Source organism: Drosophila busckii, chromosome 2R (genome assembly GCF_011750605.1).
Source record: "Drosophila busckii strain San Diego stock center, stock number 13000-0081.31 chromosome 2R, ASM1175060v1, whole genome shotgun sequence".
Classification (NCBI taxonomy): Eukaryota; Metazoa; Arthropoda; class Insecta; order Diptera; family Drosophilidae; genus Drosophila; species Drosophila busckii.
In genome coordinates, this window is record NC_046605.1 from 12,008,225 (window position 1) to 12,035,172 (window position 26,948).

At 39.5% G+C, this 26,948-nt stretch overlaps 7 protein-coding genes across 26 annotated transcripts; 4 read left to right on the plus strand and 3 right to left on the minus strand.

Annotated features, from left to right (window-relative positions):
- Positions 1–1,454: 1,454 nt before the first annotated feature.
- Positions 1,455–2,500, minus strand: LOC108595687 (NADH dehydrogenase [ubiquinone] 1 alpha subcomplex subunit 11). The gene is made up of 4 exons (XM_017980969.1): positions 2,406–2,500; positions 1,951–2,213; positions 1,801–1,895; positions 1,455–1,741 (listed from the first exon to the last, which is right to left on the minus strand). Exons 2-4 carry the CDS (start codon positions 2,205–2,207, stop codon positions 1,575–1,577), a joined length of 519 nt encoding a protein of 172 aa, XP_017836458.1. The 5' UTR covers positions 2,208–2,213; positions 2,406–2,500; the 3' UTR covers positions 1,455–1,574.
- A 192-nt stretch (positions 2,501–2,692) lies between these two features.
- On the minus strand, positions 2,693–8,252 carry LOC108597046. Of its 18 annotated transcripts, none has more exons than XM_017983345.2 (11): positions 7,886–8,247; positions 7,673–7,789; positions 7,359–7,516; positions 6,606–6,749; positions 6,418–6,544; positions 6,230–6,250; positions 5,499–5,803; positions 3,918–4,088; positions 3,727–3,819; positions 3,425–3,574; positions 2,693–3,356 (listed from the first exon to the last, which is right to left on the minus strand). In XM_017983345.2, exons 1-11 carry the CDS (start codon positions 8,097–8,099, stop codon positions 3,222–3,224), a joined length of 1,635 nt encoding a protein of 544 aa, XP_017838834.1. In that variant the 5' UTR covers positions 8,100–8,247; the 3' UTR covers positions 2,693–3,221. The 18 variants fall into 18 exon arrangements, 16 of the variants coding, with proteins under 16 accessions (XP_017838834.1, XP_017838839.1, XP_017838836.1 ...); XM_017983350.2 differs by lacking the exon at positions 5,499–5,803 and adding an exon at positions 4,384–4,502 and having other exon boundaries at positions 7,886–8,245; XM_017983347.1 differs by lacking the exon at positions 3,727–3,819 and having other exon boundaries at positions 7,886–8,250.
- Positions 8,253–9,786: 1,534 nt separating this feature from the next.
- On the plus strand, positions 9,787–11,670 carry LOC108595182 (E3 ubiquitin-protein ligase RMND5A). The gene has a single exon (XM_017980360.1). The coding sequence runs from the start codon at positions 9,973–9,975 to the stop codon at positions 11,356–11,358; it is 1,386 nt and encodes a 461-aa protein (XP_017835849.1). The 5' UTR covers positions 9,787–9,972; the 3' UTR covers positions 11,359–11,670.
- Positions 11,671–11,922: 252 nt separating this feature from the next.
- On the plus strand, positions 11,923–13,242 carry LOC108597133 (cyclin-Q). 3 transcript variants are annotated; one of them, XM_017983520.2, is made up of 5 exons: positions 11,923–12,124; positions 12,189–12,274; positions 12,357–12,501; positions 12,555–12,776; positions 12,839–13,241. In XM_017983520.2, the coding sequence occupies exons 2-5, from the start codon at positions 12,192–12,194 to the stop codon at positions 13,166–13,168; spliced, it is 780 nt and encodes a 259-aa protein (XP_017839009.1). In that variant the 5' UTR covers positions 11,923–12,124; positions 12,189–12,191; the 3' UTR covers positions 13,169–13,241. The 3 variants fall into 3 exon arrangements, with proteins under 3 accessions (XP_017839009.1, XP_017839010.1, XP_017839007.1); XM_017983521.2 differs by having other exon boundaries at positions 12,225–12,274; XM_017983518.2 differs by lacking the exon at positions 11,923–12,124 and having other exon boundaries at positions 12,133–12,274; positions 12,839–13,242.
- On the minus strand, positions 13,210–16,669 carry LOC108597131 (U2 snRNP-associated SURP motif-containing protein). The gene is made up of 10 exons (XM_017983516.2): positions 16,579–16,669; positions 16,457–16,516; positions 16,339–16,395; positions 15,995–16,278; positions 15,332–15,935; positions 15,230–15,273; positions 14,588–15,163; positions 14,102–14,529; positions 13,662–14,038; positions 13,210–13,604 (listed from the first exon to the last, which is right to left on the minus strand). The coding sequence occupies exons 1-10, from the start codon at positions 16,582–16,584 to the stop codon at positions 13,296–13,298; spliced, it is 2,745 nt and encodes a 914-aa protein (XP_017839005.1). The 5' UTR covers positions 16,585–16,669; the 3' UTR covers positions 13,210–13,295.
- A 109-nt stretch (positions 16,670–16,778) lies between these two features.
- On the plus strand, positions 16,779–18,906 carry LOC108597132 (transcription factor grauzone). Its single transcript, XM_017983517.1, has 5 exons — positions 16,779–16,993; positions 17,082–17,818; positions 17,877–18,086; positions 18,146–18,521; positions 18,576–18,906. The coding sequence occupies exons 1-5, from the start codon at positions 16,871–16,873 to the stop codon at positions 18,813–18,815; spliced, it is 1,686 nt and encodes a 561-aa protein (XP_017839006.1). The 5' UTR covers positions 16,779–16,870; the 3' UTR covers positions 18,816–18,906.
- A 392-nt stretch (positions 18,907–19,298) lies between these two features.
- On the plus strand, positions 19,299–20,848 carry LOC108595697 (WD repeat-containing protein 89). Its single transcript, XM_017980980.1, has 3 exons — positions 19,299–19,326; positions 19,506–20,490; positions 20,553–20,848. Exons 1-3 carry the CDS (start codon positions 19,299–19,301, stop codon positions 20,794–20,796), a joined length of 1,257 nt encoding a protein of 418 aa, XP_017836469.1. The 3' UTR covers positions 20,797–20,848.
- Positions 20,849–26,948: the final 6,100 nt, after the last annotated feature.

Genomic DNA, 26,948 nt, shown 5'->3' on the forward strand with positions numbered 1-26,948 from the left:
TGCGTTTCTTATGTTTCTCTCCTACTTTTTGCGAATGATGATGTCATTTTGCGTTGCTGCAAAGCATTTCAATAAATCACCCGACGCTTGCGATCTTGTAGTCTTAGCCTTATGATCAGCCAAGTGGAGCAGCTGCCTAAGATTAGTCAGTCTTGGCATTGGCGCACTTCAATTCTCTTGGGGCGACTCGACTCTCAACTGGTTTTTGTTTCTTTATTTTTTTTAATGCCTGTGCATTCAGTCGCCAGCGAGGGGACGCCAAGACAAGCGGAAGCTGCGCAAACGTGGAACGTGCTGTATTTTAAAAATAAAAGTTATCCAGGTTGAGTGTAGAGGCATTTCCTAATCCTGCTAACAAGTCGTAGAAAACTTTGTGGGATACTTAATACTTCACTTAATAAATTCAAACAAATTTATTTTGTGGGCGCAAATAGCTAACAATTCTCATTTACTGAGTTTTAAAATCTACAATCCTCTTATATGAGTTTGCCAGAAAAATCAACAACAATTAATGTGTAAGCTGTGCGTAATGTTAACTTAACGGCATTTTGCGGCTCAGAGGTCAGTCACAGAATCTGAAATAATAATAGCAATACGGTAAAGTCTCTTATATGAAGACCATTAGTTGAAAGTTTAAACGAACGCAGGATGCATCGTTTGAATTACAATTTTTAATTTCTGATGATCCACTGTGTTTGTCAAGAGCTTCCAGTGAAAGAGGCCAAAAGAGTAGCCGCCATGAAACCGCAAACTTTATGAAATACTAAAACTGAGGAGCTTTGCAGACAGCAGCATTCTGTTGCTAATTCTCAGGCTCAGTCCCAAAGAAACGCAGCCGCAATAACTGCGGTTAAGACCTGGCTAAAGGTTAGGTTAGGCAGCAAATGCAACAAAGCCACAACTCAGGCCAGAAGGTAACAAGATAGAGAGAGAGAGAGAGAGAGAAGTATATAGAGAACGAGAGAGCTGGCAACAGGAAATGCAGCGTTGGTTACAGCAGATGATAAGAAGTAGCAAACACTTTTCCCATCTGCAGCCACAACCTGTTTTGGCCATAGATCGCAGTTAGATAGATTATCAGCTCATCATGATTAGTGTTACTTACGCAAAGTTGGGGCGGGATTCGATGGGAATTATATAGAATCATGTGGCACGCTCAATCATAAGCTCAGCTCACAACTTAATGATGCCATAGGCCGACAAGCATATGCATATGTAGTTTCTTTGTGTCATGACTCATGGTCACGCTGAAGAAAGGTAGAAAAAAGGCAGAAAGAAAGAGCCCAAAAAAATGACTAAGTGCATATTCATGGCTTTTGAAATGGGTTAACAAAAAGCAACACCAGAAAATACATAAACTCTCTGGGACTGTGAGCGTGACTGGGTGCCCAAAACAAACGCTTTTTTCTTTTTTACAGACTGATAAGTTTTTTAAAAGTTAACAGCATGTTGAGTAAAGTTTATCACGGCTCACTTGACATTTATTTGCATCAACTGAATTTGGTTGCCACACACAGTTGTCCAGTTTGAGCTGCTGTACATTAATATATTAACTAGAAAGACGTCAGAGTTCCTTATGCCTGCTCTTTTTTCTCTTCTGTTGTCCAGTTTCTGGGACGTTCAGCCGTAATGGTGTAGTCGTTCGAAGCTATGTTCACGCCACCGTATTGATGCTTGAGTGGCTTTGGAAAGAATTCCCAGCCTTGCTCAATGGACATCTTCTTAAGGACGCCAGCGATGCCTTAGGAAAAAATACAGAATGTAAACAAACTTTGTTTATGTTTAGCTGGTTAAACTTACCTAGGAAGAGACCGGCACACAGTCCCGCCACATGATTGCGCTTCCAGGCGCCAAAGACACCACCAGCAGCAAAGCCACCAATCAGATAGTTGATTCTATAATACACACCAATAGTAAGTAGCCATAAGTCATTTAATTTTGTACACTAACTTGTCGTCTTTGCCGCGTGCATTTGTGGCAGCGAGCGTGGTTAGCGTAAATGCTGTAGCCATGCCCATCAGCGGGCCTGTATTGTACGCGAAGCGTCCAATTGTTGGCAGATAGCCTTGTGGCTTGCTCAGCGTTAGCACATCCAATGTGGACCACGCCAAGCCGGCGGTGAGTGCGTATTTGTTTGTGGCAACAATTTTGCCAAAAGCATCTTCCCCATCAGGGTGGTCGTAGTACTTAGAGCGTAGAATCGACATCTTTAACTAAAATAGTAATATATTAGTAAAATGTGATTGTACTAGCATAAACAAACAGCACAAAATATGGCCCAAGCATATAACTGAGGAGCTTGGCTTATGGCTCCACAAAGGTAATGCAGCGTGACCTCTGCATTTTTGTTGTCTTTTACTGCTAAAACTCATTAAAACGATTTAAATAACATTTAATTTGCTAACCTGCCGAATTTATGTAACTATTTCCAAACGCGCACAGCTGATCGCAAACGATTGTTGTTGTTTTCTCGTTGAATATATCGATATTTGTTAATTTGGGCACACTTGGATGCCGACTAATTATACGATACGATAGGAGTAAGTGAGTACTGACAGCTGTACAGTTGTAACAAAAAGTGTGTACACATTGACAAAGCGCGAAAGCCTTCGCTTTCGAAATTTAAGATCATATTTGCGAAAATTATATACAATTGCAAACACATTTTTTATTTGAAATCATATATAGTAAATTTATTTCATTACACATCTCTTCATATTAAACTAAATTCACAAGCACTGTGGACACTAATATTATATGCTTTTAATCTAAAGGTGCAATTGAACGTTTCATTATAATAGTTTTAGGACATTATTTATTGCGAAAAGTACATCGTTTACAAATATAGTGGTAGACTAGTTTGATTTGCAGTTTAACTAAGAATATTTTATGTGAATATTCATTTAATGAATCTTTTTGGCATACAATTAGTTAGAAGTATAGTTGACCAAATGGAAGCAGTTACAAACCAAAGAAACCAAAAATTGCACATACAATAAATGATTTTGATAACAAAATCGGTAATAAAACATATTACACATACAAACGCAATGATATAAGCTTAAATATATACAAATTAAATTTGAAATTAACTAACAAATTCTGTGGTTTGCTTAATCAGTCCATAACATTCACTCGTATATTTTATTTTGCAAACTATCGGAGCTTTTAAAATCAATGTTTTATGAGTAGTATGTATAGAAACGAAGAAAGTTTCCTTTTTAATGTTCATCATGTCCAATTATTTCAATATCATCAGCTAAGGGACTTTCGATTTCCGTATTATTCTCATTACCATTTTGTTGATTTGCATCCAAATTAATCAATGATAATGTCATCTTGCTGCTGAGTATGACCTGAAGTTCAAAAATGTATTTTGTGCATTTAATAAATATTAAATATTAATTAAAATATGTTTACTTACAGCCGGCTCTTCAGATGAACCATTCAGCTCAGCATCGTAGACTTCTTCGCGTCTGGTTTGCGAGTCAGCTACTAAAATCTGAGAATCGTGAGACAATGCGCCTTCCAAGTAAATGGACTGCGGCTCGGGCAGAATATCCTCCAGCATGGACTGTAATTATAACAAAATTTAAGCATAAATAAATTGCATAAAGTAGGTTTTTCATAAGCATTGAATATTCAAAGTGTTTTGCTGTTTGAAACGTTCTTTGAGGCTGGAGTAGGCAGGCGGGGCGGACGGGTGGTCTGGCGGCAGGAACTTACGTGGTCACTATGAGTGCGAAAAACAGGCGTCGGAGGGCGTCCAGTCCATCTGTGGCCGCCCTCGCAACTTGCTGTTAACTCCATGCCTAGAACCTGCACCACATAAGATACAAGATGTATTCGATGGTAGTTACAAAACATATTGATGACACATTGAATTTGAATGACTACAGACTATATTCAAACGTTACCGTCATTTCACGCTCAGAGCTGCCCTCACGTCTTTTCCGTAGTTGTTTTTGTTGTTGTGGTTGTGATTTGGCTGTCTTTGGTTCGTTCTGCTGCTGATCGGTAATTGTATGCCCATTGGAAATGTTTTGGTTCTCTACATTTGTCAAATTCGTATTTTCGTTGTCGTTGTGCTGTTTTGTAAATAATTTATTCATTAGTACGAAATTTAAAAAATATTTTTCAAGTCAGTCAAACACAATCAGCAAAGGATTAAACAAATTAACAGAACTGGAATTTAAAGTTAAGAACAATAATAAAAAGTATATAAATATTTACTCAAAAGTTGGTTAGCTATAATAAACATTATATTTAGGTTTTCAACTCTTGGTTAATATGGTTGGTTAATCAAACATAAAAATTAAACTCAACGAAAGTGTTAAAAACAAACTTTCAACGATTGCTGGCGGGCCCATCGACGACGCTAACCTTATTCAAATCAGTTTTATTATCAGTTTCAGTTTCAGTATCACTCCTCGCCCTGTGCACGTCTCGAACGTTCAATTGCTCATCGGCAGCATCTATTAAACCTTGTATTGCCGTTACAACTATAGTTTTGTATCAATTGGTTTTTTTTTAGAGTTTACAGGGGAGTTACAAAACAGATTTGTACATGTGAATATATGTGTGGGAATAAACGAAGAAACGTAGAAATGACAGCATGTAAAAATAGTATTCATAAATTATTGTTGCTTTCGACTATAACTAGGCTAAACTTTTGCAATATATATACGAGTATGAATGTGATATATTGTAGTATATGAGAATTTAGCATGAATCGAATTGAAAATATCCAATTTCATTTAGTTTCGTTTGTTTTGATAGCTAAAATATGTCCCCATCATAAGTAGAGCTACAGTAATAGTTTAATAGTTTAGGTATAAATAGTTATACTTAGAATTGCTGTATGGTTAGTACTATAGGCATTTCGAGTGCTAAGTGTAATGCATGCCGAGATATCGCAGTCGAGCAATGGTTAGTTTAGCTTTTTATTTTTAGTAAAGAGTGTGCAACATAAAGAGTTCGAGATTTCCACACATGCTAGAGCAACAGAGACAGAGAGAGATAGAGCGATTTCGAAATATTTTCGGGGAGAGAACAAATTCTTTTTCGCATGCAAGCCGGCCAAGCTGCAAATCAAGTTGGGGGAAACACACTAAGTACGGCTAGTTGAACAAAATAAATATACTTGAAAATAATTACTAGAAATTATAAGTTGACTTGTACTGTTTTTAGCTGTTGTTTTTTTTTTTTTTTGATTTTTTGCATATTATAGTAGTAGTAAATGTTGTTTAATTTGCATTAGAAATTTGGCTGCCGCTTGAGAAACTTGATAGCAATCATCTTGAAAATGAAAATATAATTAAGAAAAACAAGAATTAAGCAAATGTTGATGATGAACACCTGAACAGAAGTATTGCAAAGACATAGACTGTGCATAGTTCTAAAAATGATGCATGATAAAAAATTATGAATCTTGTAGAGACTACTTTGTATATTTTTGTATTGTTTTTATTTATTTTTTTTTTTTGTGAGTTGCTAACCTTTGCCTCATACTGATCGGTGTTCATTTCGGCTATCAACTTGGCCATCTCACGCTCCGTGTCCTCAAGCTTCTTACGCAACTTTTCAATTTCCATCAATTGTTCCGTTTCCCTAGCGGGCAGCGTCTTCTCTAGCTCAAGCAGTGTCTTTGGACCACTCTTTGCCTTCGACTTGGCCAGACACTGTTGCTGTTGCACCTTCAGATTGCTGGACAGATTTGTGGCCAGCTCCGTGGCCGAAACCGTGGCATTGTAGAGCTCCTTGTCATTACGTCTGCTGCCATTGGACGCACTTGATCCACTTCCTAAAAATGTTGGCGTAGTTTGCAAATTGAGCTTCGTAACAAAAGTGTAAACAAAACTAAACTACAGACAGACACTAGCTAACCTAAAATTTAAAACTTCTCAGCTTTTGAAGCTTAAAAATGATATACTAAAAAAAATACATATATATTTTATGTTTGGTATTTGGTTTTGCTTGTGGTTAAATGGCTTGTGAATTAGTAGACACTTAGCTTACATTTACAAAATACAACATTTAACTAGATATGTATTTTAAAAATTACAACAAAATTATAATCTAGGCAATACGAGTTTTATCAAATTAGCTGCCACAACAACAAATGAGGAGGACATATTTTCAAACTTTTGCTCGTATGTATACCTTTAATTATTCTATAATAAAAATAATAAATAATTGCATATATATAATCTAGTATAAAAAAGCTTACTTGTCTGATGCTCACGCCAGCCTTATATAGCATAATGTATGTAACAAAAGACAAATGAACGATTTTGGGTTAACTTTTGATATGTAGGTTATGTGTGGGATTTTTGTCTCTAAATTTTGATTATTCAAGTCAGCTACAGTTGTTTCTTTTAGCAACAGAAAATGTTTTTTCAAAAATGCCAAACTTACCCAATTTACTGCCAGTAAGATCTTCGACCTGACTGTGGTTCTGTTGTCCAAAGACCTCCTGACGAAAACTGGGATCACCGGGTGCAGGTCCATAAGGCGCATTTGGTACTTGCTTTTTGAACACAATCTAAGAGAAGCGTAAAGTTTTTAATTTTAAAATACTCAAGCAGCAATGCACATGTATTTACCTTCATTAGGGTATAGCCAAAGAAGACAACAATGCCAATTGTATAGAGTGGCATTAGGAAGCCCATGCTGCTGCCTCCACGTTGCTGTGGCTGATGTAAAGCACCTGCTCCCATTGGCGGACGCATGCCGGGTATTGGTCCAGGCTAAAAAGATATTAACATTTAAATTAATAGTGCAATACTTTTGTAAATGAAACAATAATATATGTTTCCTGCAGAGCCCAAAATAGTTTGATTACAATGCCATTTGTGGCTGAAACTTCTAAGAAATGCGAATTCGATTACAAAACTATTATTTTTGTTTACAACTGTTTTTAGAATAACAGACAATTATTCTGATAATGCTAACGTGCATGTCTCTGTATATGTATGTCAAAAGTCGGACAGCTATATCGCTATATACGCCAACACTACGACAAACAAACAGATATATATAATATGACGAGCGGGCGGACGCATTAAATTTGGCACAAGTTCAATATGAACAATATTTTTATTTCTTCGCACACTCTCTTCCTTTGACTGTTGATTTTTGGCATATTTGTTCTTCTCTCTTGCTGTATCTTTTGAATACAATTTGCGTGCAGTGTCATAAAAACAAAAACCCAAATCCAAATAAAATAAACGTTCTGCTATTTATAAATGTTTGCGGCTGATGTCTCATACACCTAACTGATCTACAGTGGGAGTACGTGATAAAGGGGCTAGGGTGAGGGTGAGGAATATTAGCTGCAAATCGAACTCATAACTCACACGTCCGTCAACGATGCGCGGCGGCGGATTGCTGGGTGAACTTTTGCGCTGTTCCACAATTGGCACTGTGGGCGTGGCAGGTATGGCACGTCCTCGCTCACGCATTGCCTGATAGATGGACTCGGGATGCAGGTGCGCAGGACGCTCTTGGCGTAGACCTAAATAGAGTTATTATTATTAATCAAATTGCAATTGCATTTAAAGAATTGTAATAAAGAACAGAAAATTAGTATAAAAGTCTGGTGTTAGTCTGTAGTTAGGAAAAGCTTTATTTCTGCAAGTTAGTCAAAGTCAAAGTTAATGGCGCCACCTACTGATTTCACCCGTATATAAATTGATATTTTTACGATACAAATGTGGACCAAACACCTCGTCGTTCGCTTTGGTGGCATTCATAAACTCTTCTCTGTCGAGCACGACATCACAACAACCTGTCCAGTAAAAATAATAAAAAAAAAAATACAACACCAAAAACACACACGACAACAAAAAAACAATTATTGCTTACAAATATATTCCCCACTTACCGCCCGGCATGGCGCCGCGTTGATGTGGATCCTTCATATGCGCCTTGGGCGGCACGCCGCCAAACATCATCGGATGGAAGACCTTTGGCCATAAAATGGCAATGCAACCAATTACTGTTACAATTGCTATGAGACCCATTTTCTTGGGCGACATGCTCTCCTCTGTTGGCTTGCGTTGCTTGGCTGGCTGCTGCTTCATTGCTGTCGTAGCCATTTTTGTTATCCTTATGAAAGCTCAATTATATGCTTAGAATTAAAGTCCTAATGCGAATTCGTTGGTGTATTGCCTGATGGGATTTATACTTGTATAATTTAATTTATTTTTGGCATTCGGTTCATTTTCTCTTTTATTTGTTTTAGATGTTATATTTCAGCAGTTTCTTAATTTTTATTATTTGGCATTATCTGAAAAAAAATTAATGCACAAGCATATTTGTTGTATAATTAAAATTTTCTTCTTAGCTTTATGCACCTCACTTATCACAATTGCACAGCTTTTAGCATTTTCATGTTTTGTCTTTTATTAATACAAAATTTTATTACATAAATAGCAGTCCCGTTTATTTATTTTTAGCGCTCACATTTTTCTCATAATTATAAGCATTTAACCGTTACAGTCGTAAAAGCTGCACAGATAGTAAAATGTATTTAATGTATTTGTCAAAAAAGATTCAGTATATATTTTTAAATATATTATATATTATTTATTTAAATAAAATAACTTGTGCTCGATGCCGTACGTTGAATATTTTTGCTTACGCAAAGCTCCAATGTTGTTGCCGAACTGGCCAAGCAAAATTTTTCGAAACTATTAGCAAATTTTTAAAAACAGCATCACGATGGACGCGGCGAAACGTTACGGGACGCACTCATAAAGGCCCCCAGTCGGTCGTTCATAATTTGAGCATTTGTCTGTTGGCTGAAAAACTAAAATATAATGAAAAACGACAAAATGATTTGCAACAGTGCCCTGTGCTCGCACTCTCACTAGTCACCGGGCTCTTTAGTTTTAGTTTTGTCACGGAAGAGCGCACGCGCCGTTGAGCCCTCAGGCTCCCGTAGGGTGTATAAATATGCCTGCCTTAACTATTTGTTTTTGTTTGTTGTTTTTTGTTTTCATATTTATTATTCGCACAGTTGGCTCTCTTGCACATGGTCTCTCAAACAATTTTCCTTTCGTTTTCAGACTCATTGACTGGCGAAAGTTTTCTTTGTTGTTTGTCTGTAATTGTTTTTACTTTTCGCCAGACACCCTGCCAACATTTATATATTTTCACTAAATGCTTCGCTAATTCATATGTATGGTCAACATAATTCACTGTCCAGGAATGCCAAAAGCTGTTATTTATAGTTGCCAGTGGCATTGTAACATGTCAATGCCGTGTTGTTCATCTTTTCATAATTTATTTATAAATACACTAAACCGTAACGCCCGAGTAGCTTTGTCTACATAGTTTTGCGTATGTTGAACTATAAAACACTTAAATTTATTTTAACACGCTAGTAATATACACACTTAACATTTTTTATTAATTACCTTAATTGTAATTATTATTATTAATTTATTTATTCTTAATTGCTAAATTCAAACAGAGAGTTTGTCGTTACGAAGTGCGTTCGAAAAATCAATAATAAAGTATTAATTGGCCGACCACCACAATAAATCGCAGGTCGTCGAGATTGCCAGGGTTGTACATCAATAGTGAAAAAAGCTAGGTAAGGACAGCTAACTATTCGCCAAGAGTAATAATTTTTTAATAAAAAAAGTTTAATGTTTAATTCATTAATATTCAGCCACTAAAAGTTGTTAATCCAAACAAAATATATTCTGGTCAGTATTTAGGGTTGTCAGTCATTGCTTTGTAAGAAAGTGCATTGGTATTCGATGTGCAGGGCAACACTGTCAGTGATATAAAAATTGCCTTTCTTTGTGTTATTGTTGCTTGTTTGTAGAAATTTCTGCGTAAAAGAGTACACAGCAAACAAACGTAAAAATTTGTATACGTGCACTTAGCAGTGAGTTTTTAAATTGCGTATTAATAAAAAGCGTATTAAGAAAACGTAAAGAATAATTGGCAGAGAGCCTAATGCGCGCTGTTGATTGGCGCTCTAAACTTGCCAAATTCACTGTTGAGAAGCAGCGACAAGCAGAACTTGACATGGACGCTATGGACATGGAGGCGTGCGCTTCTGTAGAGAAAGAGCTTGATCGCGTTGTGACCAAGCTCGAGCATCTGCACAAGAACGCATCAGCAGAAATTGGCGATATTGCGTCGTTGATGTCGGAGCTGGTTAATGTGCTAGGTATGGCAGAGCAGATGGTAGTCACCACGCTGAATACGGGCACACAAATGAATGCGCCAGGGACTGGAAGTCCAGATGATCCAATGGGTGAAAATGTCAATATGCAGGTGGAAACGGAACCAGCCGCTCCACAACGTCTGACTGATCGCCAAATGGACATCATACGCGATTCCATTGTCAAGTGTAATGAGCGTGTGCAGAAGCTATCATCGGAGCATCGTGATCTGCACGGTTCTGTATCTAAAATAGGCAAGGCCATTGACCGCAATTTTAGTGCTGACTTCACCTCCACGATGCGCGTAGATGCTCTGCAAGATGAGGATAACCTGATGCTGCTTAACAAAGCTATTGCCAAGCATTACTGCCGTCAGGGCATGGATGATGTAGCACGCACACTGATAAAGGAGTGTAAGATGAGCGAGGAACATGCCCAAGATGTGTTTGACTCGGAGCGCGAGTTTGCTGAGATCTACAACATATGGATGCAGATACAGAAACGTGACTTGAGCGAAGCACTGAAGTGGGCAGAGCGTCACTCCGGCCAGTTAAGGGAGGGCCATTCTATAGTAGAGTTTCAACTGCATCGAATGCGACTGTTTCAGCTGGTCTCAAATGGGATGGTGTCACAGGATGAGGCCATTGCCTATGCCCGCACCTATGTTAAAAACTTCCCCGCCAAAGAGATTGGCTACTTGATGCTAAGTCTGATCTACGTACCCGTGGGCTTGGAGAACACACGCTATAAACATTTTCTAAGCCAGGAAATGTGGACAGAGCTGTCATTCATATTCCTACGGGAGGCTTGTGAACTTCTGGGCATCAGCAAGAACTCCGCGCTTTCTGTAGTGGTCAACGCCGGCTGCACTGCGTTGCCGGCGCTATTAAATATTAAGCAGGTGATGCAGTCACGAAAGGTGCTGGGCATGTGGAATGGCTGCGATGAATTACCGATTGAGATTGATCTGCCGCCAGAGTTTAGATTCCATTCAATCTTTGCCTGCCCCATTTTGCGTCAGCAGACCACCGAAGATAATCCCCCAAAGAAACTCACCTGTGGTCATGTTATCTCCAACGACGCATTGCACAAGCTAAGCAATGGACATATACTAAAGTGTCCATACTGTCCCGTTGAGCAGAACGCCGAGGAGGCTGTTCGTATTTACTTTTAAGCATCTATCTATAATTTATACTAATATACATTTAATCTTAATGTTAATCGGAGCCTGCCAGTTGGCGCGCTATAGCAGTTCATGCAAGATGGTCGGAGGGGGTTAGAGGAAATCGCGTATTATGTTAAATGATAAATTGATATTGGGCAGCTTTTTCCTTAAAGGCTTTTAGATTGTTCGTTAGATAAATTGGCTAAGCGGAGTTGAACTACTTGAGCCGTTAGCTTCTACTGTGTATCACCCCTACAATAACCATGAAAAGCCCTTAGCTTTTAATATATATGCTAAATAAACCAATCATATTTAACTAAATGGAATACACAAGTTTTTATCTTCTAAATAAATGGGATTAATATCAATACGTGTGCTGAGATGAGGAATACATACTTTGAAAATGAACAAAGTTTTTCATACATTTATTAAGACAACAAGCCCAAAAAATTCGTCTGATGTCAAAAATCGATTTATATTTACGCTGGCAACCACTGTGCAGTCACAGAAAAATACAACTCAGCCCACTGTGCAACATTACCTTCCTTCTTTCAACCGGTTTATTGCCATCGTTTCTGCTGTCTCAAATTTTCGTCGTGTTTATTTGGTTTCTGCCTGCGATGCATAATTACCTTTTTTTTTGTTTTGTTTCCATTTACATACATTCCCTTGTGCGTCGCACAGCTGATTTACTGAAACTGCGAGAAAACTTAACACTACTCTCTAGCTGTTTGGTGTTGCGTTCGTGTTTTTCCAGCTTCTAACTTGTTTATATGTATGTATAGTAGTGCTCAATTGAATTCATTTAAATAGGACTGATATTAATGCCGAAAGTGCAGAAAATGAAAAACGTTTTGGATGTCATGTCATTACAGCAACACGTGGAGACGCACAAAGCGCAGACAATGAAGCCAATCGACTATCGGTAAGCAACTTGCACAATATTTCAGTTATAAATTAATATTAATTACATTTGTATGTATGCATGTATGTATGTGTGATTACAGCAAATCAAATAAATTAGGACTTGTGCCGTTGTTTATCTTCGAATGTGCAGCCAAATTAAAGATGAAGCCACTGACGGCTGCGTGTGCAGCCATTATCTATCACCGTTTCTTTAAGGAGGTCAAAGCAAGTGACTACGATGAGTTTGTACGTATAACTTACACTCACACTTACACTTAACACTTATGCATTTTGTATAGCTCATTGCAGCTGCTTCTCTTTACTTGGCTGGCAAAATCAAGGACGATGATGTGGTCAAAATACGCGACGTTATCAACGTGGCATACTGTACTCTAAATCGCGGCTGCGGTCCGCTGGATCTCAATGATGAGTATTGGGCTATGCGTGATGCCATTGTACAAGCTGAGCTGCTCATCACACGCACGCTGAGCTTTGATTTAAATATCGAACTGGCACATAAGGTAAACCTATAAATTGCAAATTGTTGCCCAGACATGAATTACAACTTTCTCTTTGTCTGCAGTATTTGCTTTACTACATGAAAACACTACAGGATTGGGTAGGCGCAGATGTGTGGAACTCTGTGCCCATAGCCAAGACAGCTGCATCCTATTTGCAGGACTTTCATCACAGTCCCAATATATTAAAGTATAAGCCTACCCATGTGGCCATAGGCTGCCTCTCCTTGGCCTTGCAGACTTATGGTGTGCAAGTGCCGCTGACTGATGAATCTGACGAAGCTGCTATGTGGTACAAGCCGCTTGTGAAGGACTTTACACGTGAACATCAATGGGAAATCATTGAGGATGTCATGGAAGTGTATAAACATGAGGCAACGCTCAAGGCCGCTTAACAATTTCATGCGCCAATGCACAAAACTTAAACCCATCTTCATCTTCGCCATTCCCAAGCGATTTATTATTTATTTGTCATTTTTATATTGAATCAATAAATCAATAAAATGTATAGTGCATTAGAGTTTAATGACGGTGCTTGTACTTCTGCTTGTCCTGTCGCTGTCGCCCAGGTGAAGCGCTGCCACGTCGTGAGCTGCGCGAGCTGTAGTTTGAAGAGGGAGAAGGTGATCTGCGTGCTGGGCGCACACTACGCTTGGCGGCACTACTGCGGCTGCTTTCGGGTGAGTGAGAGCGTTTGCGGCTGGAGCTGCTGCTGCTGTACGCGTGTTGAGAGCCATGTCTGCTGTCTGGTGTGCCTGGACTGCGTTGCAAGCTGCGCGATTTGGTGTTCATGTAGCTAAGCGGCGAGTCCACAGTTTCTTCAGGCGTGCTCTAAAAAGTTGAACTCAAGTTAAACTTTACGCTAAATTTGTGGTTCTATAAACTCACCCGACGCAACAATCGCTTGCGGTACTGCTCCACCTGCTCAGACAATGTCCAGCCGGAATCCAAGCGGCGCTTGCCCGACTCCAGTTCATCTTGGTACTGCACCACCTTGAGCTCTACCTCACGCAGCTTTTGTCGCTTCTCGTCATCAGACTTTTTTGGATTACCGCTTTCACTCTCCTCATCAGAGCTAAAGAACTTGGGCGGATCTGGTGGATCCAGCGTATCCCACTTGCTTGTAGTAATGGCCTGTGCCTCCACTTGCTGTGGATCGACCGTTTCCCACTTGGAGGGTATAAAACCAGGCAGTTTGGATTGTGATTTGCTGCCTGGTTGGTTGCGTGTTGGCTCCAGCGGCACGCCATCCAAATCTTCATCCACTAGAATTATTAGAGTATTTATATGATGTTTTATATATATAAATATTGTACACATTAGCTTACAGGGCATGCCATCAATTTCATCATTATACTGCTCACGCTTGGGTGTACCCCGTTGCGGTGTGGCTTCTGGCAGGATCAGCTTCAATGCGCTTTTAAGCAAAGCCGCGCCATCAAGCGGCACGCCATCCAAGTCCTCGTCATCTTTTTCTTCGCCGGATAGCGGTGCGCCATCTATATCTTCCTCTAAAGCTTCCTCTGAGCGTGATTCATCCTCCTGAGCTGGCGGACTTGGTTGTTGAGCAGACTGTCTGCCCAAGAAGGTGGTTCTAAGTGCAGCTAAAAACTCTTTGGGATAAATAACCCACTCCTCCCAAGTGCGTATGACTTTGCAAACGCGCGTCTTGAAGCCCTCCGCCTTGAGGCGACTCTCAATACCCGAATAGTAAATGTTCAGACTCTCGAAGATGTCGAGCAGCTGCTTCTCCATGCTATTAAAAGATTTTGTATTGAGTTAATGCAATGCCTGGTAGATCAACATATACTTACGACTTGCGAAAGAAGGAAGCATTGGACACTTTCACTGTACAATTGTGTAAAATATCCGATACTAAATATAAACGAGCAATTTTCTTGGAGGCCTTGGTCTTGGGATTAGACAACGATTCGGCAATGCATTCACAAATTTCATCAGCGGCATCTGCATGCTCTATACAAAAGATCATAGCGTCGCCAATGCGTGCACGCTCCGGCGTCAAGTGATGCAGTAAGTCCTCCAGACGATCGCGTTGCGCATTGGACAAAGCGCCCTTATGCACTACAGGCGCATCTGGATCAACAACTAGTTCATCTGGCATGCCTTGCGTATAGAAATTGGCCACTGGCGGTTTCCATATAGGTCCACCTATGAACATGCGAAATTCCTTTTCACGCCACTCGCTGGGTGTATCGCCCTGTAGCAAGGAGAAGAGCTTCCAGCGATAATAAATATGTGCTGGGCTTTCGTTATCAAAAAGAAATGCAAACAAGGGATTCTCCATTTCACGACTCATGATTAAAGCCTCAAACATGGGGCCCTCACGTATAACGAACTCAATCATGCGGTGTATAATATTTAAAACCGATCTGAAAAGATTTTAAATTTCAATTACATTAAGTTTAATTACACGTAAAGCCAACAAGCAAAATTACTTCTCTGTGGGTATAAAAACTTTGACCACACATTTGCTTAGAACCTGTAAAGGAAAATTGTTTAAAATAAGTTATAACAATAAATAAATATTTTAGATTTACCCGCTCCATGTTTTCTTTTTCCTCAATGGTCTCGTATTCTTTGTAGTTTGTTTTGGGCAGCGTATTAGCTTCACTCGGCGGCGGCTGCGCATTGAAAGGCAATCCTGATGGCGGTGGGGGTAGTGTGAGCTCCAACAGCGCTTGTGGCGCAAAAATGGGCGTGTTCATAATGGGCACGGTCTTGCCCCAGCCTAAGCGCATCTCGTAGTTCATAACCTGACGTCCGTTAAGAGTACGCAGCGCACGTTCTGCATCCTTGCGACTCATATAGGCCACAAAGCCGCAATTGCGACCACGTTGCTTCTCTTCCTCGGAACGTGGCCACATAATCTTTATGCTTGCCAGTGGACCATAGCGTCCAAAAATTTCCATTAGCTGTTGCTCAGATATCTTAGGATTCAAGTTACCCAAGTAAAGATTGGTTGTGTTTGGATCACCAGTGTCAAAGGAACCGCCATCTGCTCGAGTGGCACTATTTGATTGTGCACTTGACGATGATGCAGCCGATACCGTTATCGGTGTCTGTTGCTGCTGCTGTACCACGGGTGGATTTACTACAGCCATGTGCTTATATTTATGTCGCTCCTCACGCTCTTCTTGTATTCTAAAAAGACACACACACAAATAAATATTGAATGCTTTTGGGCTACACCCATAACTTACTGTCTCAGCTCTTCCTTAAACAACTCCAAATTGCTTTTCTTCTTTTCCTGATTTCTCTTTTTCGGCGGACCAGCCTTTTGGAGATCCGTGGCTAGGAGCTTGGCATATTCTTCTGCCTTCTCGGCGGCACTCTTTTCCACCAGCTTTGCTCCCGGCTTGTAGAGTTTGCCCTTTTCACTTTTGTCTTCACGCCTGGAGCCCGCATCATATGTGCCAGCCTTTACCCAAATTTTCGAGCCTGGAGTTGACGATTCTTGAAATGTTTCCACAAACTCCTTGAAGGCCTGTTTTTAGGAAAGAAATATATTAACACCAACGCAGTCAGACATTAAATATTTACTTACATGAGCTGCAGCGGCTTCATCTTCCTTTTTCTTCTGATCCTCTAGCTCCTTCTTAGACTACAAGGATTGTGGATTGTATACTAGTCATTTTTTATAAATTGCAAATAAAATTTCTTACCAATTGCCGCTTAGAGAACGTTCCGACCGTAAAGGCCTCTAGTTTTTTTTCGCTAATGCGCTGCACAGCATAAAGATATTTATTAATTATTATATTTTAAGCCTTCGATTGGCACTTGTTACCTTCATTTTGCACTTTGTTTGCGAAAGAAATGTGTTCTGTGCTATTTATTTACAATTTTTATAGCTAATACATTTTTGCTTCCCTTGTCGTGCTTAAAACTTAATGGATGACAGTGTGCTGTTGACCCCCAAACAGAATGAGCGAAGGGTGCAGCCTCATCCAAGTATACCTGTCGCGTTTTCTCATTGGCCATATCGATGTATCGCTGGGTACTGCACATCCCTAATTCGCACAACATAAATAAATTACAGAAAAATTTAATTAACTGGTGACTGCAAATATTTTGCCAAAATGGAGCCGCAGATTTGTCGCCTCTGCTTGCGTGGCTGTACCTCACAAATGTGTCTACAAATATTTGGCAGCGGCGACGTACCTAATGTAGCAGAAGTTTTACGACAGCACTTTTGGTTCGAGGTAAGTTCAGTGCGTTCTAATTACATGCACAAACACTCACACAAACTTAATATAAAATATATATGCATATGTATAATGATTTGCGTAGGTTTTACCCGATGATGTCGTATCCAAAGTAGTATGCAGTGTCTGCTGGACGCAGGTATCAGAATTCCATCAGTTCTATGTGTCCATACAAGAGGCTCAGCTGATATACGCCACCACGCCCACATTTAAGCAAGATCCGGATCCAGATACACTGAGCACTTCTTGGCCAGAGGAGGTCATGTTGCCTGCTGATCAACTAACTGTTGATGTAGACGCACAGCTTAATGTGAATCCATTAGATGGGCCAGAACAGGAGCAAGAACAGGATGAGCAGCCAGCAGAGACTAAAGTTAACATTAAATCGGAGCGACTTACACCTGAACTTGACGCCAGTGCTGATGAGCAGAGTGAGGAGGAGTCAGACGATGGAGAACTTATAGTAACACGTAGTGGACGCAAACGCAAGCGGGAGGTGGACGCCACTAGCAAACTGAAAGCGGATAAAGTAAAGAAAACAGCACAGACCAAAGGAAAACGTGGACCAATAGGCAGACGATTGTTTAAGAAGCAGCAGTGGCCACCATTTTGTAAAGAGGACGAGGAACTAATTAAACGCTTTATTGTCATGGGGTGCGAGTTGTGCATCTTTCTGGCAGATGACTTTGATGGCATTCGTGATCACTTCAAGGAATATCATCCCAACGAGCGACCTTACATTAAATGTTGCGGTCGTAAACTAAACAAACGCTGCCTGATAGTAGAGCACGCCAGAAAGCACGAAAATCCTGACTATATTAAGTATGCCTACGTTATAATTATAATCAACTTGTTATTAATGTGTGTGTTTGTTTTGTAGATGCAATGACTGCGGAAAAGTGTTCTCCAATTCAAGCGTGCTGCGTGCCCATTACCTGGTTCATCACGTGCCTGATGAGGAGTGCGATTTTCAGTGTGATGAGTGTGGAAAGCGCTTCTCGCGCCGCAATCTCTTAGAGCTGCACAAGGGATCACATGTGCCCGCCAACGAGCGCAAGTACATTTGCCCCGAGTGTCCAAAGCACAATGCGTAAGTCTATTATTCACACTGAATAATCAAATTGTTGCTAATGCTTGTTTCATTAACAGCTTTGCCACAGAGTACCATATGCAGGTGCATATAAGCATGCAGCATCGCAAGGCTGCCAATGTGTGCCATGTCTGCGGCAAAGAGATCAAAGATAAGGCTGTCTTTGAGAAGCATGTGCGCCTGCATTTTGAAGATAGTGGACCGCGCATCAAGTGTCCGCGTGATGATTGCGAGAGCTGGCTCAAGGACGAGGACAATCTAAAGCAGCATCTGCGACGCCATAACGATGAGGGCAAACTTTTTATTTGCTCCGAGTGTGGTAAGAGCTGCAAAAACTCGCGTGCTTTAATTGGCCACAAGCGCTATTCACACTCGAATACAATCTATACCTGCGAACAGTGCGGCAAGACTTTCAAAAAAGACATAAGCCTAAAGGTTTGTATAATGATTTTTAAGCTGCTTCTAAATAATAACCTATATTAATTACAGGAGCACATGGCGCAGCATACAGGTGAACCGCTGTATAAATGCCCATTCTGTCCGCGCACTTTCAATTCGAACGCCAATATGCATTCGCATAAGAAACGGATGCATCCCAATGAATGGGATCACTGGCGAAAAACCAAAACGGGCAGCGCACAAAAGATCTTACCTAGTGCCCAAGTTGCGCAAATGTTCAGAGACGATACTATGTCGGCGGCCATTGCAAATAGCTTGAATGTAAACTAAAAAAAAAAAACTACTTTGTTTCCTATAACTTTCCCTGTGTATTGTTTATTTGTTTTTTTCTTAAGGATAAATATACCAGATCGTTTAAAAAGTCCCCGGACTCACAATGAAAAAATTATTTATTTATTTAGTATTCATTCAATATAGTCTCCATATAGTTAATATCATCATTGCGACTTGGAATTCTCAACGCGGTTTATTGCTCAATATCAAGTAATGGCACATCAATTTACATTGAACTTTATCAAATGCCTACAGTTTCAGGAGTATCACGCACTTTCACTCTTCCCGCAGTCAATATGATTTGAAACACTTATCTGATCATTTCTGAGATAGTCACCGAATGGTGCTTGATGTGTACCTAAACCATTCAAATTTTGCGTGCGCGCCTGTTGTTTCTCGATAACATTATCGATATGCGCTTCGATGCTTATTTATGTATCTCAGCTCTGCATCGCACGTGTATATTTTATAAACAAAAACATGACGGATTTTAATAAATACTGCGCCGGTAATTAAGCATTAATATAAGAGGAAGTAATGATTGTAAATGGAAGAACTGACTTCGATTAATATTAAAGCTTATTTCAAGCCAGCAACAGTTGGTTGGGTATAGTTTACAATGATTGTTTTGGCTGTAAAGTTTCTTGTTACTCAATTGGATTTTACTACAATAATGTGTAATTACAGAAGTAGCTGCACAGCTGCCCAAGTCGGATGATGAGGAAGACGCACATATTGATGATAAGGACACGTGTAGCGCCCAAGAGCTTGCCGCGCAGTTTCGTTGCCAGTACGCCAAAGATGAAGCGTCGCTGTCACTAAAAAAGGACTATGTTCTGGGCCTATGTGCAGATGCTAAGTTTACACGCCTGGCAGCAGGCTTAAGCAATACCAGCGTCAAGTTTTATGATTTAAATGAGGCAGGAGCACTAACTGCTGTGCATGTAGAGCGAGTGCCTCCAGTGGCTGGTTCCAGTGCAGCCATTACCATATGTGGTGTGCGTTTTCTCGACGAAAGTGCGGATACATTGCTAGTAGGTAGCACAGATGGCGTAGTACGACTTTTTGATTTGCGAGCCGCGGGAGAACAAACTAGATTTGTCTACAAGAGTGTACCAAACGCAGAGACGGATGTTCCACCAGTGCCCAACTCAATTTGCTGCTTTGATAGCAATGCCAATGGACGTGTTATATGCTGCGGCACTGAACAGTACATGGGCAATGTGCATTTGCTCTTCTTTGATGTGCGCGAGCGGAAGCAGCTCGGTGGTTATTATGAAAGCCATCAGGATGATGTGACAACTGTGCGCTTCCACAACAGCAATCCAGATATGCTATGCTCTGGCGGCACCGATGGGCTGATTAATGTGTTTGACATCAAGCAGCCGGACGAGGACGAGGCATTGTTGAATACGATTAATACGGAGAGCAGCGTGCATCGCTTAAATTGGCATAAGAATGTCTACGATCAGGATATTATATCCTGCATAACACACACAAATGATTTCAAGAGCTATGAGAGTCTAGAAGGAGATGAAGCTCTCTCATTTGACCGTTCAGCTATTACCGCAGGCATTCGGCGTACGAATGCGGGTAATTTTAATTTAATCAATGCACATAGTTTGGAGGAAGATGGCGTCTTTCTGCTAGCAGGCACCAACTTCAATCGCGGGTAAGTTATGCAAACTAGAAATGTACGCGACGTAGCTTAATGCATATTTATTTTCTTTTTAGTGAGATACTACGCTCTGTTACACTTCCTGCTAAGGATACGCTCAATCCGTTGACTAACTTTGTGGGCAACAAACAAATTGTGCGCGAAAGTCTTTACGATGCTAAGCGCCAAATTTTAATAACTGGCGGCGAAAGCGGAATTATTACGGTCTGGACACCTGATGCTAGTGATAGCAACAAAAACAGTAGTCAATTCAAAAGCAAGTCGAAAGCAGCGAAAACACATAAGAAGACACCTTATTAAAAGAGAAGTAAATAAAATTATTAAGCTGATAAAAGTTCTGTTTTAAGCAAAATGACCCAAAGTGAAAAATGTAATAAGAAAATCTTAATAAAATAAAAACTTTTTAATTTTGAATTGAAGTAGCTCAAAAAATTTTTTAAATTTGCCGCTATATTGTGTAAGGCTACCAGACAACTTGTACATGCATGCTTACAGGAGCTAATAGCTATATGCCTGTGAGGTTTTTTTGAGCTGGCTAACATTTTGTAGTCTGTAAACAGGCTGCTAAAATTGTTTCTAATTTTAACAGAGCGAAAACATCAGCGTAACAGTGCAGGGACTGTTAAATATGCTCACAGTTTAAAAAAGCCTGAAAATTTAAAAATATTTGTTAACTGTTTCAATAAAAGCGTCAGCTTTAAGATTTGCGCTTCACAAAACAAAACATTCATATTTTGGGAGTATGGATTTTAAGGAAAATTTAAAGATGTATGTATGTATATGGTAATTTACAAAAATTGTTCTACCTACATAAATAAACAATAGCTTGCATAAGCTAAGAAAGAAAGGAAATTATGAGTCGTCTTGAAGTCGCAGCAAGCTCAGCTTAGTAAAAAATTAGCACATGCTCAAGTCACATAATTTGCTGCCCTTTCTCTTCTTGGTTGACTCTTAATTTGTCGTTGCTTTTAGAGCGTTTAGAGCACAATTAGTGCTGCAGTAGGCATTTCAAATGCGTGCCCACAAAATTGTCTAATCCGCTGCCACTGAGCCACAGCGGCCTGCACTGGGCTAAATGTTGACAAATACAACACCTACGAAACAAATAAAATTGCTACAGAAGTACCACCTAAAACGTAGCAAGCGAACGGACCTATGTACAACCGGAACGACTTAATTTTCACAAATTTACGCCAAGAAAATTCTGTTTTTGAAAAACAAGCCATGGCATATTTGGTATCGCTGCTGCTGCTGTCGACGCCGCCGCCACTGTTGCATGGATCCTGCAGCGCGCAGAAGGAACAAGGAACTCGGCACTCACTCACTCACTCAAACCGCCACTTACCGTGCCTAATTGTGCCTGAATAAATGACGATTCCATCGAAAATGCGTTCGCCTATGTGTAGGCCTACACAGTCTTATCCTGCTTCGTCCTGCCGACAACCAAAATATTATTGGTGTTCCCCGCTGTTAACGCACAGTGAGCGCGAATTTGCTGCGGTAAGAACATCTCTCTCACTCTCTCTCCTACGCTCAGAGAACTCTGCAGTTCGCTTTGGCGGCATCGCTTGGACAGTTTGTTATGCCTGTGATTTGACATGTCTGTTAGCAGGACGCTTGACCCTGAGATTTGTGTTCCACTTTGATGTGATTCGTCAATGCGGTGGACTACCGGCTACCGACTTCGAACAGCTTGGCTGCGAGCCTTAAGGACATCCAACTGCGTTTGTTGGCGAATCTGTCTGCGCTCAGTTCTTCTTGTTTTTTCTTCTTCTCTCGTCTGTTTTGCTGGCATAGCATTCGATAGGCTCGGCATGGGGCTAGACCAGACACCCCAGAGTTTCGCATACCGCAATGCGCTGTATTTATAGTAAACGTAGCCGATCGATTGACATGTTTGCGGTTCCACTGTGGACATCATACCAGGAACTGTGCAGGCAAGCAGCGAAATTAGAGGTTTTTATTAAAAAATCATTCGAGAAGCTGAGCACATGTCGTCAGCTATGCTAAGAGCTCTATTATTAACTTTATAGAAATTTGAAGAAGCTGTCAAAAGTGTTATCATAAGTTAATTATTATAATGAGTAAGCTAAAAGCTTATACATTTTAAAAGTTTATAAATACATTTTGAATATAGAAATTTTAGCACAATTAAATGTTGATTGACGGCAATTATGTATAATTTGCATAAAAAATATTTATTTTTGTTAACTACATTTTTTTTCAATTTAGTTATCAGATAACAAATATGCATCATTATTTAGTTAATAGCTTGTTTGTTTCTCAAATTCAATTTAAGAAATATTTATTAAATATTCAATATTTTAAAAGCTTAATTTAATTAAATTGCTATGATGTCATATAAGCTTGAACGTAATTTTTATTAATATTATTATAATATGTTAAGCTATTGTTTGTACTTATTCATTCAATTGAAGAACTGTTTTTTTTTTTCAAAATTTAAATTAGTTAACTTCAAATAAACTAAAGCTTAAAATAGTTATTTTAATAAATTAATTTAATTAATTAAATTGTTATGATGTCATATGAGCTTGAACTTAATAAAAAACAAACCAGTTGAGATTCGCTCGCATCTCTTTTAACCCTTTTGAATTTAGCGCACTTCCCATCAGGTATGCCTGGCACTCCATTGAGCGCATTACATTTTCCGCTTTTCCGTTTGTGCATCCGTAAAAAAAAAGAAACCACTAATCATGCGGCCACACAATATGCGACAAAGACTCACCTAATTATTTGGCACAATTGTTGCCGCTGGCTCGTGCTCGCGTTTTTGTCATGATCTTCTTTATGCTCTTTTTTGTTTCCGTACGGACACTTGACAAAAAACGAGCTAATTTTTGTACACAATTTGTTGCTCTTTTTATGAGTTTTTTCCATTGTGCACACATTTTTTCCCGCTGCTCTACAAACATCCTAATTACGGCAATGAGCTCGCCGCGCTGATCCTCTTGTCCTCGTCGTCGTTTTATTGCGCGCTCGCATTTCCACTAAAAATTGTGCCAGTTTTTTGTTCTCTCTCCAGGCTTCCTGCCCTACGTAGTTCATTCAGCCTAGGTAGAGACGAACGCGCCTTTTTATTGGTGTAAATTCGTAGAAAAGTAAAATCCAGGCAAAGGTAAATGCAAATTATGTTTTTAGCATAACATTTGTTTATCAAATAAAAATTAAGCACTTATTTCAATTTCTGTCAAAAATATGCAAATATTTAAAACAGCATTTTATGTTTTTTTCAATATTTCTTTACATGTTACAATTAAAAAAATAGTCATAAAAAAATTAAAATAAAAATAAAACAAATTGTAGGTCAAAGCAAAGCATTTACCATTGTGCATACAATTTTGAGAATTTTTACGATTCCCTGGCTCATTGTTTAGGGAAATATGTTTCAAAAATTATGGTATTATATGCAGATTTTTATGGGCGGACTACATAGAGTTTTCCGCGAAAACCGTAAACAGTAAAAACAGCCAAGAGTCGTGTTCGAGTTCGTGTTCGTGTCCTGCCGTGTTACACATAGCCCAAGGACCGTATTAGGAAACTAGATCAAACTTTTTTGTTTCCATTGTGCATTTTTTCGCTGCGCTAGTTTTTTTCCCCGAATGCGTTTCAGTTTTGCGTCTCGAAAACCAAACAAACAGCGGAGACTGCTCTAATTTTTTAATTCTTCACGGCGTTTTTATGGCGGTTTAGGAAAAACAGACAAAAACAAATACAAAAACCATCTTCCACAAGGTTATGCCTCAGCAGCATTTATGCCTCAATTTACCTGTTAATTGTGGCCATAATATAGTGCAAGCGTTTTTACGTTCCAGCGTTTTTAAGAGCTCACAGCTCAAGACACAGTTCCACATACATAGATGGCATATTTTTATTAGGGCGTGCTCTGGTACTGTCTGCTCATAAATCTTTAAAACTATGAACGCTTTGGCGCTGGAGCAACATTTTTTTCCTAAACAAATGCGTTTTAATTTTTATTAAGGGAGCTCAGTCTTTTATTAAACAGAGATTGAATCGTAAAGAAATTATTTTATAAATTGAAGTCAATAATTTTATAAAAGATTTTGTTGAACTTGACAGAGAAAATTTATAATAGATATTATTTGTTTTTACTATTTTTTTACTTTTTAAGATTTTGAACTTTCAAGCTCACAAACAACAAAACAGATAAATTTCATATAATAGTTTGCATACCATCTTTAATGCAAATTATATATTTTTTAAATTTTAGAAAATATATTTATTTATTTTTAGTTGATTAAAAATCAAGCACTAATTTTTTAAAAGTAAATATATTTCCTAGCTGCTACTACTCACTCAATGTGTAGCTATTTAAAAATTGTTTTATTAATATTACTTTTTTTACCAAAACTTTTTATACAAAATTAAAAAATTTTATTGTTATATTTAACACAAAAAAGCGCAAGTTTCAACGGCACATAAATATGCTAATACTATCAAAACCTTGAACGTAATTTCGCAATTAAAAAATTTGCAAAAGGTATACCCAAGTATATGTATGTACACTTCCCATAATCAGCATAATCAGCGAGATCGGCGCTTTGTGTGCGCAAAATGCCAATAAAGCGAGCAAAAGGCAGCAACAACAATAATAAAGAGGCTTCCAAGTACTGGACAGAGGCTTAGACTGGGCATTATGGGTAAACGATGCCGAAAGTGTTCAGGTCCGAAGACAATGCTCGGTTTAAGGGTCAATAGTCAGGTATAGTCTATGGGTGAGTGAGAGAGTTTGGTGAAAGGCCAGGATCTGCGTGGAGGACCATAAAGGGTATTTACTGTCGCTGCCGCAGTGTCGCAGAGCCGCAGCAGTGCCTCGAAAGGTTGAGCTGGACTGGCGGACAGAACTGTCAACAAAAGCGCCTGAATATGAATGCACAATAGGCAAGGTTGCGGGTTAAGGTTCGAGCAGTGGGCAAGGCTTGGGCGAAAGGTGCGCGCAGGTAGGTTCCAAGCCAGGCCAGAGGTAGAGGCACATCGAGACAGCGAGTTAATGCAAATTGCCGCGCAATATAACCCAATAATTTTAACTAACTCACAACAACAATAATACCGAATATACAGCGAGAGAAGAGGAAGAGTAAACTGGGCTAGTTACTTAGTAATGCATAACAATGAGAGCTGGACTGAGACTGAGACTGAGTTTGGCATTGACAGAACTCAGTGAAATGAAAATCCAGTGCCGTTAATCCGTTTGCCATCAGCGACATTATTAGTCAATTTTCTGAGCAAGGCAAGCATTTTCACTTTCCTTTCCGACAGAGTTAGATTTTATTGCAGCATCTTGAACAATCGCCGTGCAACGGTGCAACAGTGCAACAGTGCAACATGCTGTGTTGTCATTGCTCTAGTTTACGCTGATTTCAATGGAATTTCAACTAGCCGGACAAGCGGGTTACACATTTGCAACTAAGCAGTTTGAATTTAACTTCAAACTCAACTTTAACTTTAACTTCAAACTCAACTTCTGACTTTTCAAACTGCAGCAGAGCAGCGCGCGTAGTTTCCACATTTGCTGTTTGTTTATTTGTTTGTTATGCGCTGGGCTAGGATAAGCCGAGGGGCTTAGTATAACACTCTTGGATCAAGCGAAGACGAAGGGATTTAGATTAAGCTGATGCGTGATGCGTGGCGTGGTTTCATTAGAAAGTCATAAAACATGCATAATGAGGGGCAAAGGGATTAACAAACGCACACACACACACACACATACGTTAGTGTCATATAACATAATTAACAGCAACAGCAATTGGGTTTATTTCGCTATAAAGCATTTTTTTTTCAGCAGGTAAACTAAAGTGTCTGTCAGTTTGTTTTGTTAAGCAGCAAATATTATTATATATATTTTTTAGCTTACGCCAGCATTATGCTAAGCACACGCTAGTGACAGCTACTAGTGTCTGCTGTTGTTGTTGTTGTTCCTGTTGGGGGTACAGTTGCGTCTGCGTCGTTTTGGAGCAACATGATTATATCATCATAATAAATGTTTGCCGCAAACTAAACGAAAACTTTTCAAATTAAGTTTGCAGCAGCCAGCGCATAAAAAGTTGTAACTGTATGTGTGTGTGTGAGGGCGTTGCTCCAACTTTTGTCTGTATGCGTAAAGCGTTGTAAGATAAAGTTCAGTTAAGTGCGAGGCTGTTAAACGTGTAGCATTATATTAAGACTTCATAAACGCGCAAATAATTTGACTCTGCGCTGCGTCGATCGATACAGCAGCCACCCTTAGCTACAGATATGTATATATATGTATATAGCTGCGACTCCATTTCGTTTTGTGCATTATGGCCATATCATGCTTGGCTGCCTTGATGAAGCCGATAAAATCACATTATTAAGCGAGAGAGCGAGCACGCGAGCGCGAGCGAGAGCGATAGAGTGAGAGTGAGAACGAGAGCGCGCGCCCCCCATTTTGT

Bases quoted from the DNA above. Each gene is read 5' to 3' on its own strand.
- LOC108595687 (XM_017980969.1), bottom strand. From the start codon at position 2,207: ATGTCGATTCTACGCTCTAAGTACTACGACCACCCTGATGGGGAAGAT. The intron at 1,896-1,950 runs GTTAGTGTACAA...TGTGTATTATAG, and splicing joins GCACGCGGCAAAGACGACAA to AATCAACTATCTGATTGGTG. The intron at 1,742-1,800 runs GTAAGTTTAACC...TTTTTTCCTAAG, and splicing joins GTGTGCCGGTCTCTTCCTAG to GCATCGCTGGCGTCCTTAAG.
- LOC108597046 (XM_017983345.2), bottom strand. From the start codon at position 8,099: ATGGCTACGACAGCAATGAAGCAGCAGCCAGCCAAGCAACGCAAGCCA. The intron at 7,790-7,885 runs GTAAGTGGGGAA...TTTACTGGACAG, and splicing joins ACGCGGCGCCATGCCGGGCG to GTTGTTGTGATGTCGTGCTC. The intron at 4,089-5,498 runs GTTAGCAACTCA...TTTACAAAACAG, and splicing joins CCGATCAGTATGAGGCAAAG to CACAACGACAACGAAAATAC.
- LOC108595182 (XM_017980360.1), top strand. From the start codon at position 9,973: ATGCGCGCTGTTGATTGGCGCTCTAAACTTGCCAAATTCACTGTTGAG.
- LOC108597133 (XM_017983518.2), top strand. From the start codon at position 12,174: ATGCCGAAAGTGCAGAAAATGAAAAACGTTTTGGATGTCATGTCATTA. The intron at 12,275-12,356 runs GTAAGCAACTTG...GTGTGATTACAG, and splicing joins ATGAAGCCAATCGACTATCG to CAAATCAAATAAATTAGGAC. The intron at 12,502-12,554 runs GTACGTATAACT...CATTTTGTATAG, and splicing joins CAAGTGACTACGATGAGTTT to CTCATTGCAGCTGCTTCTCT.
- LOC108597131 (XM_017983516.2), bottom strand. The intron at 15,274-15,331 runs GTAAATCTAAAA...TTTCCTTTACAG, and splicing joins AAAAAGAAAACATGGAGCGG to GTTCTAAGCAAATGTGTGGT. The intron at 15,164-15,229 runs GTAATTTTGCTT...AAATCTTTTCAG, and splicing joins GTTTTTATACCCACAGAGAA to ATCGGTTTTAAATATTATAC.
- LOC108597132 (XM_017983517.1), top strand. From the start codon at position 16,871: ATGGAGCCGCAGATTTGTCGCCTCTGCTTGCGTGGCTGTACCTCACAA. The intron at 16,994-17,081 runs GTAAGTTCAGTG...TGATTTGCGTAG, and splicing joins GACAGCACTTTTGGTTCGAG to GTTTTACCCGATGATGTCGT. The intron at 17,819-17,876 runs GTATGCCTACGT...TTTGTTTTGTAG, and splicing joins GAAAATCCTGACTATATTAA to ATGCAATGACTGCGGAAAAG.
- LOC108595697 (XM_017980980.1), top strand. From the start codon at position 19,299: ATGACGGATTTTAATAAATACTGCGCCG. The intron at 19,327-19,505 runs GTAATTAAGCAT...GTGTAATTACAG, and splicing joins TTTTAATAAATACTGCGCCG to AAGTAGCTGCACAGCTGCCC. The intron at 20,491-20,552 runs GTAAGTTATGCA...TTTTCTTTTTAG, and splicing joins GGCACCAACTTCAATCGCGG to TGAGATACTACGCTCTGTTA.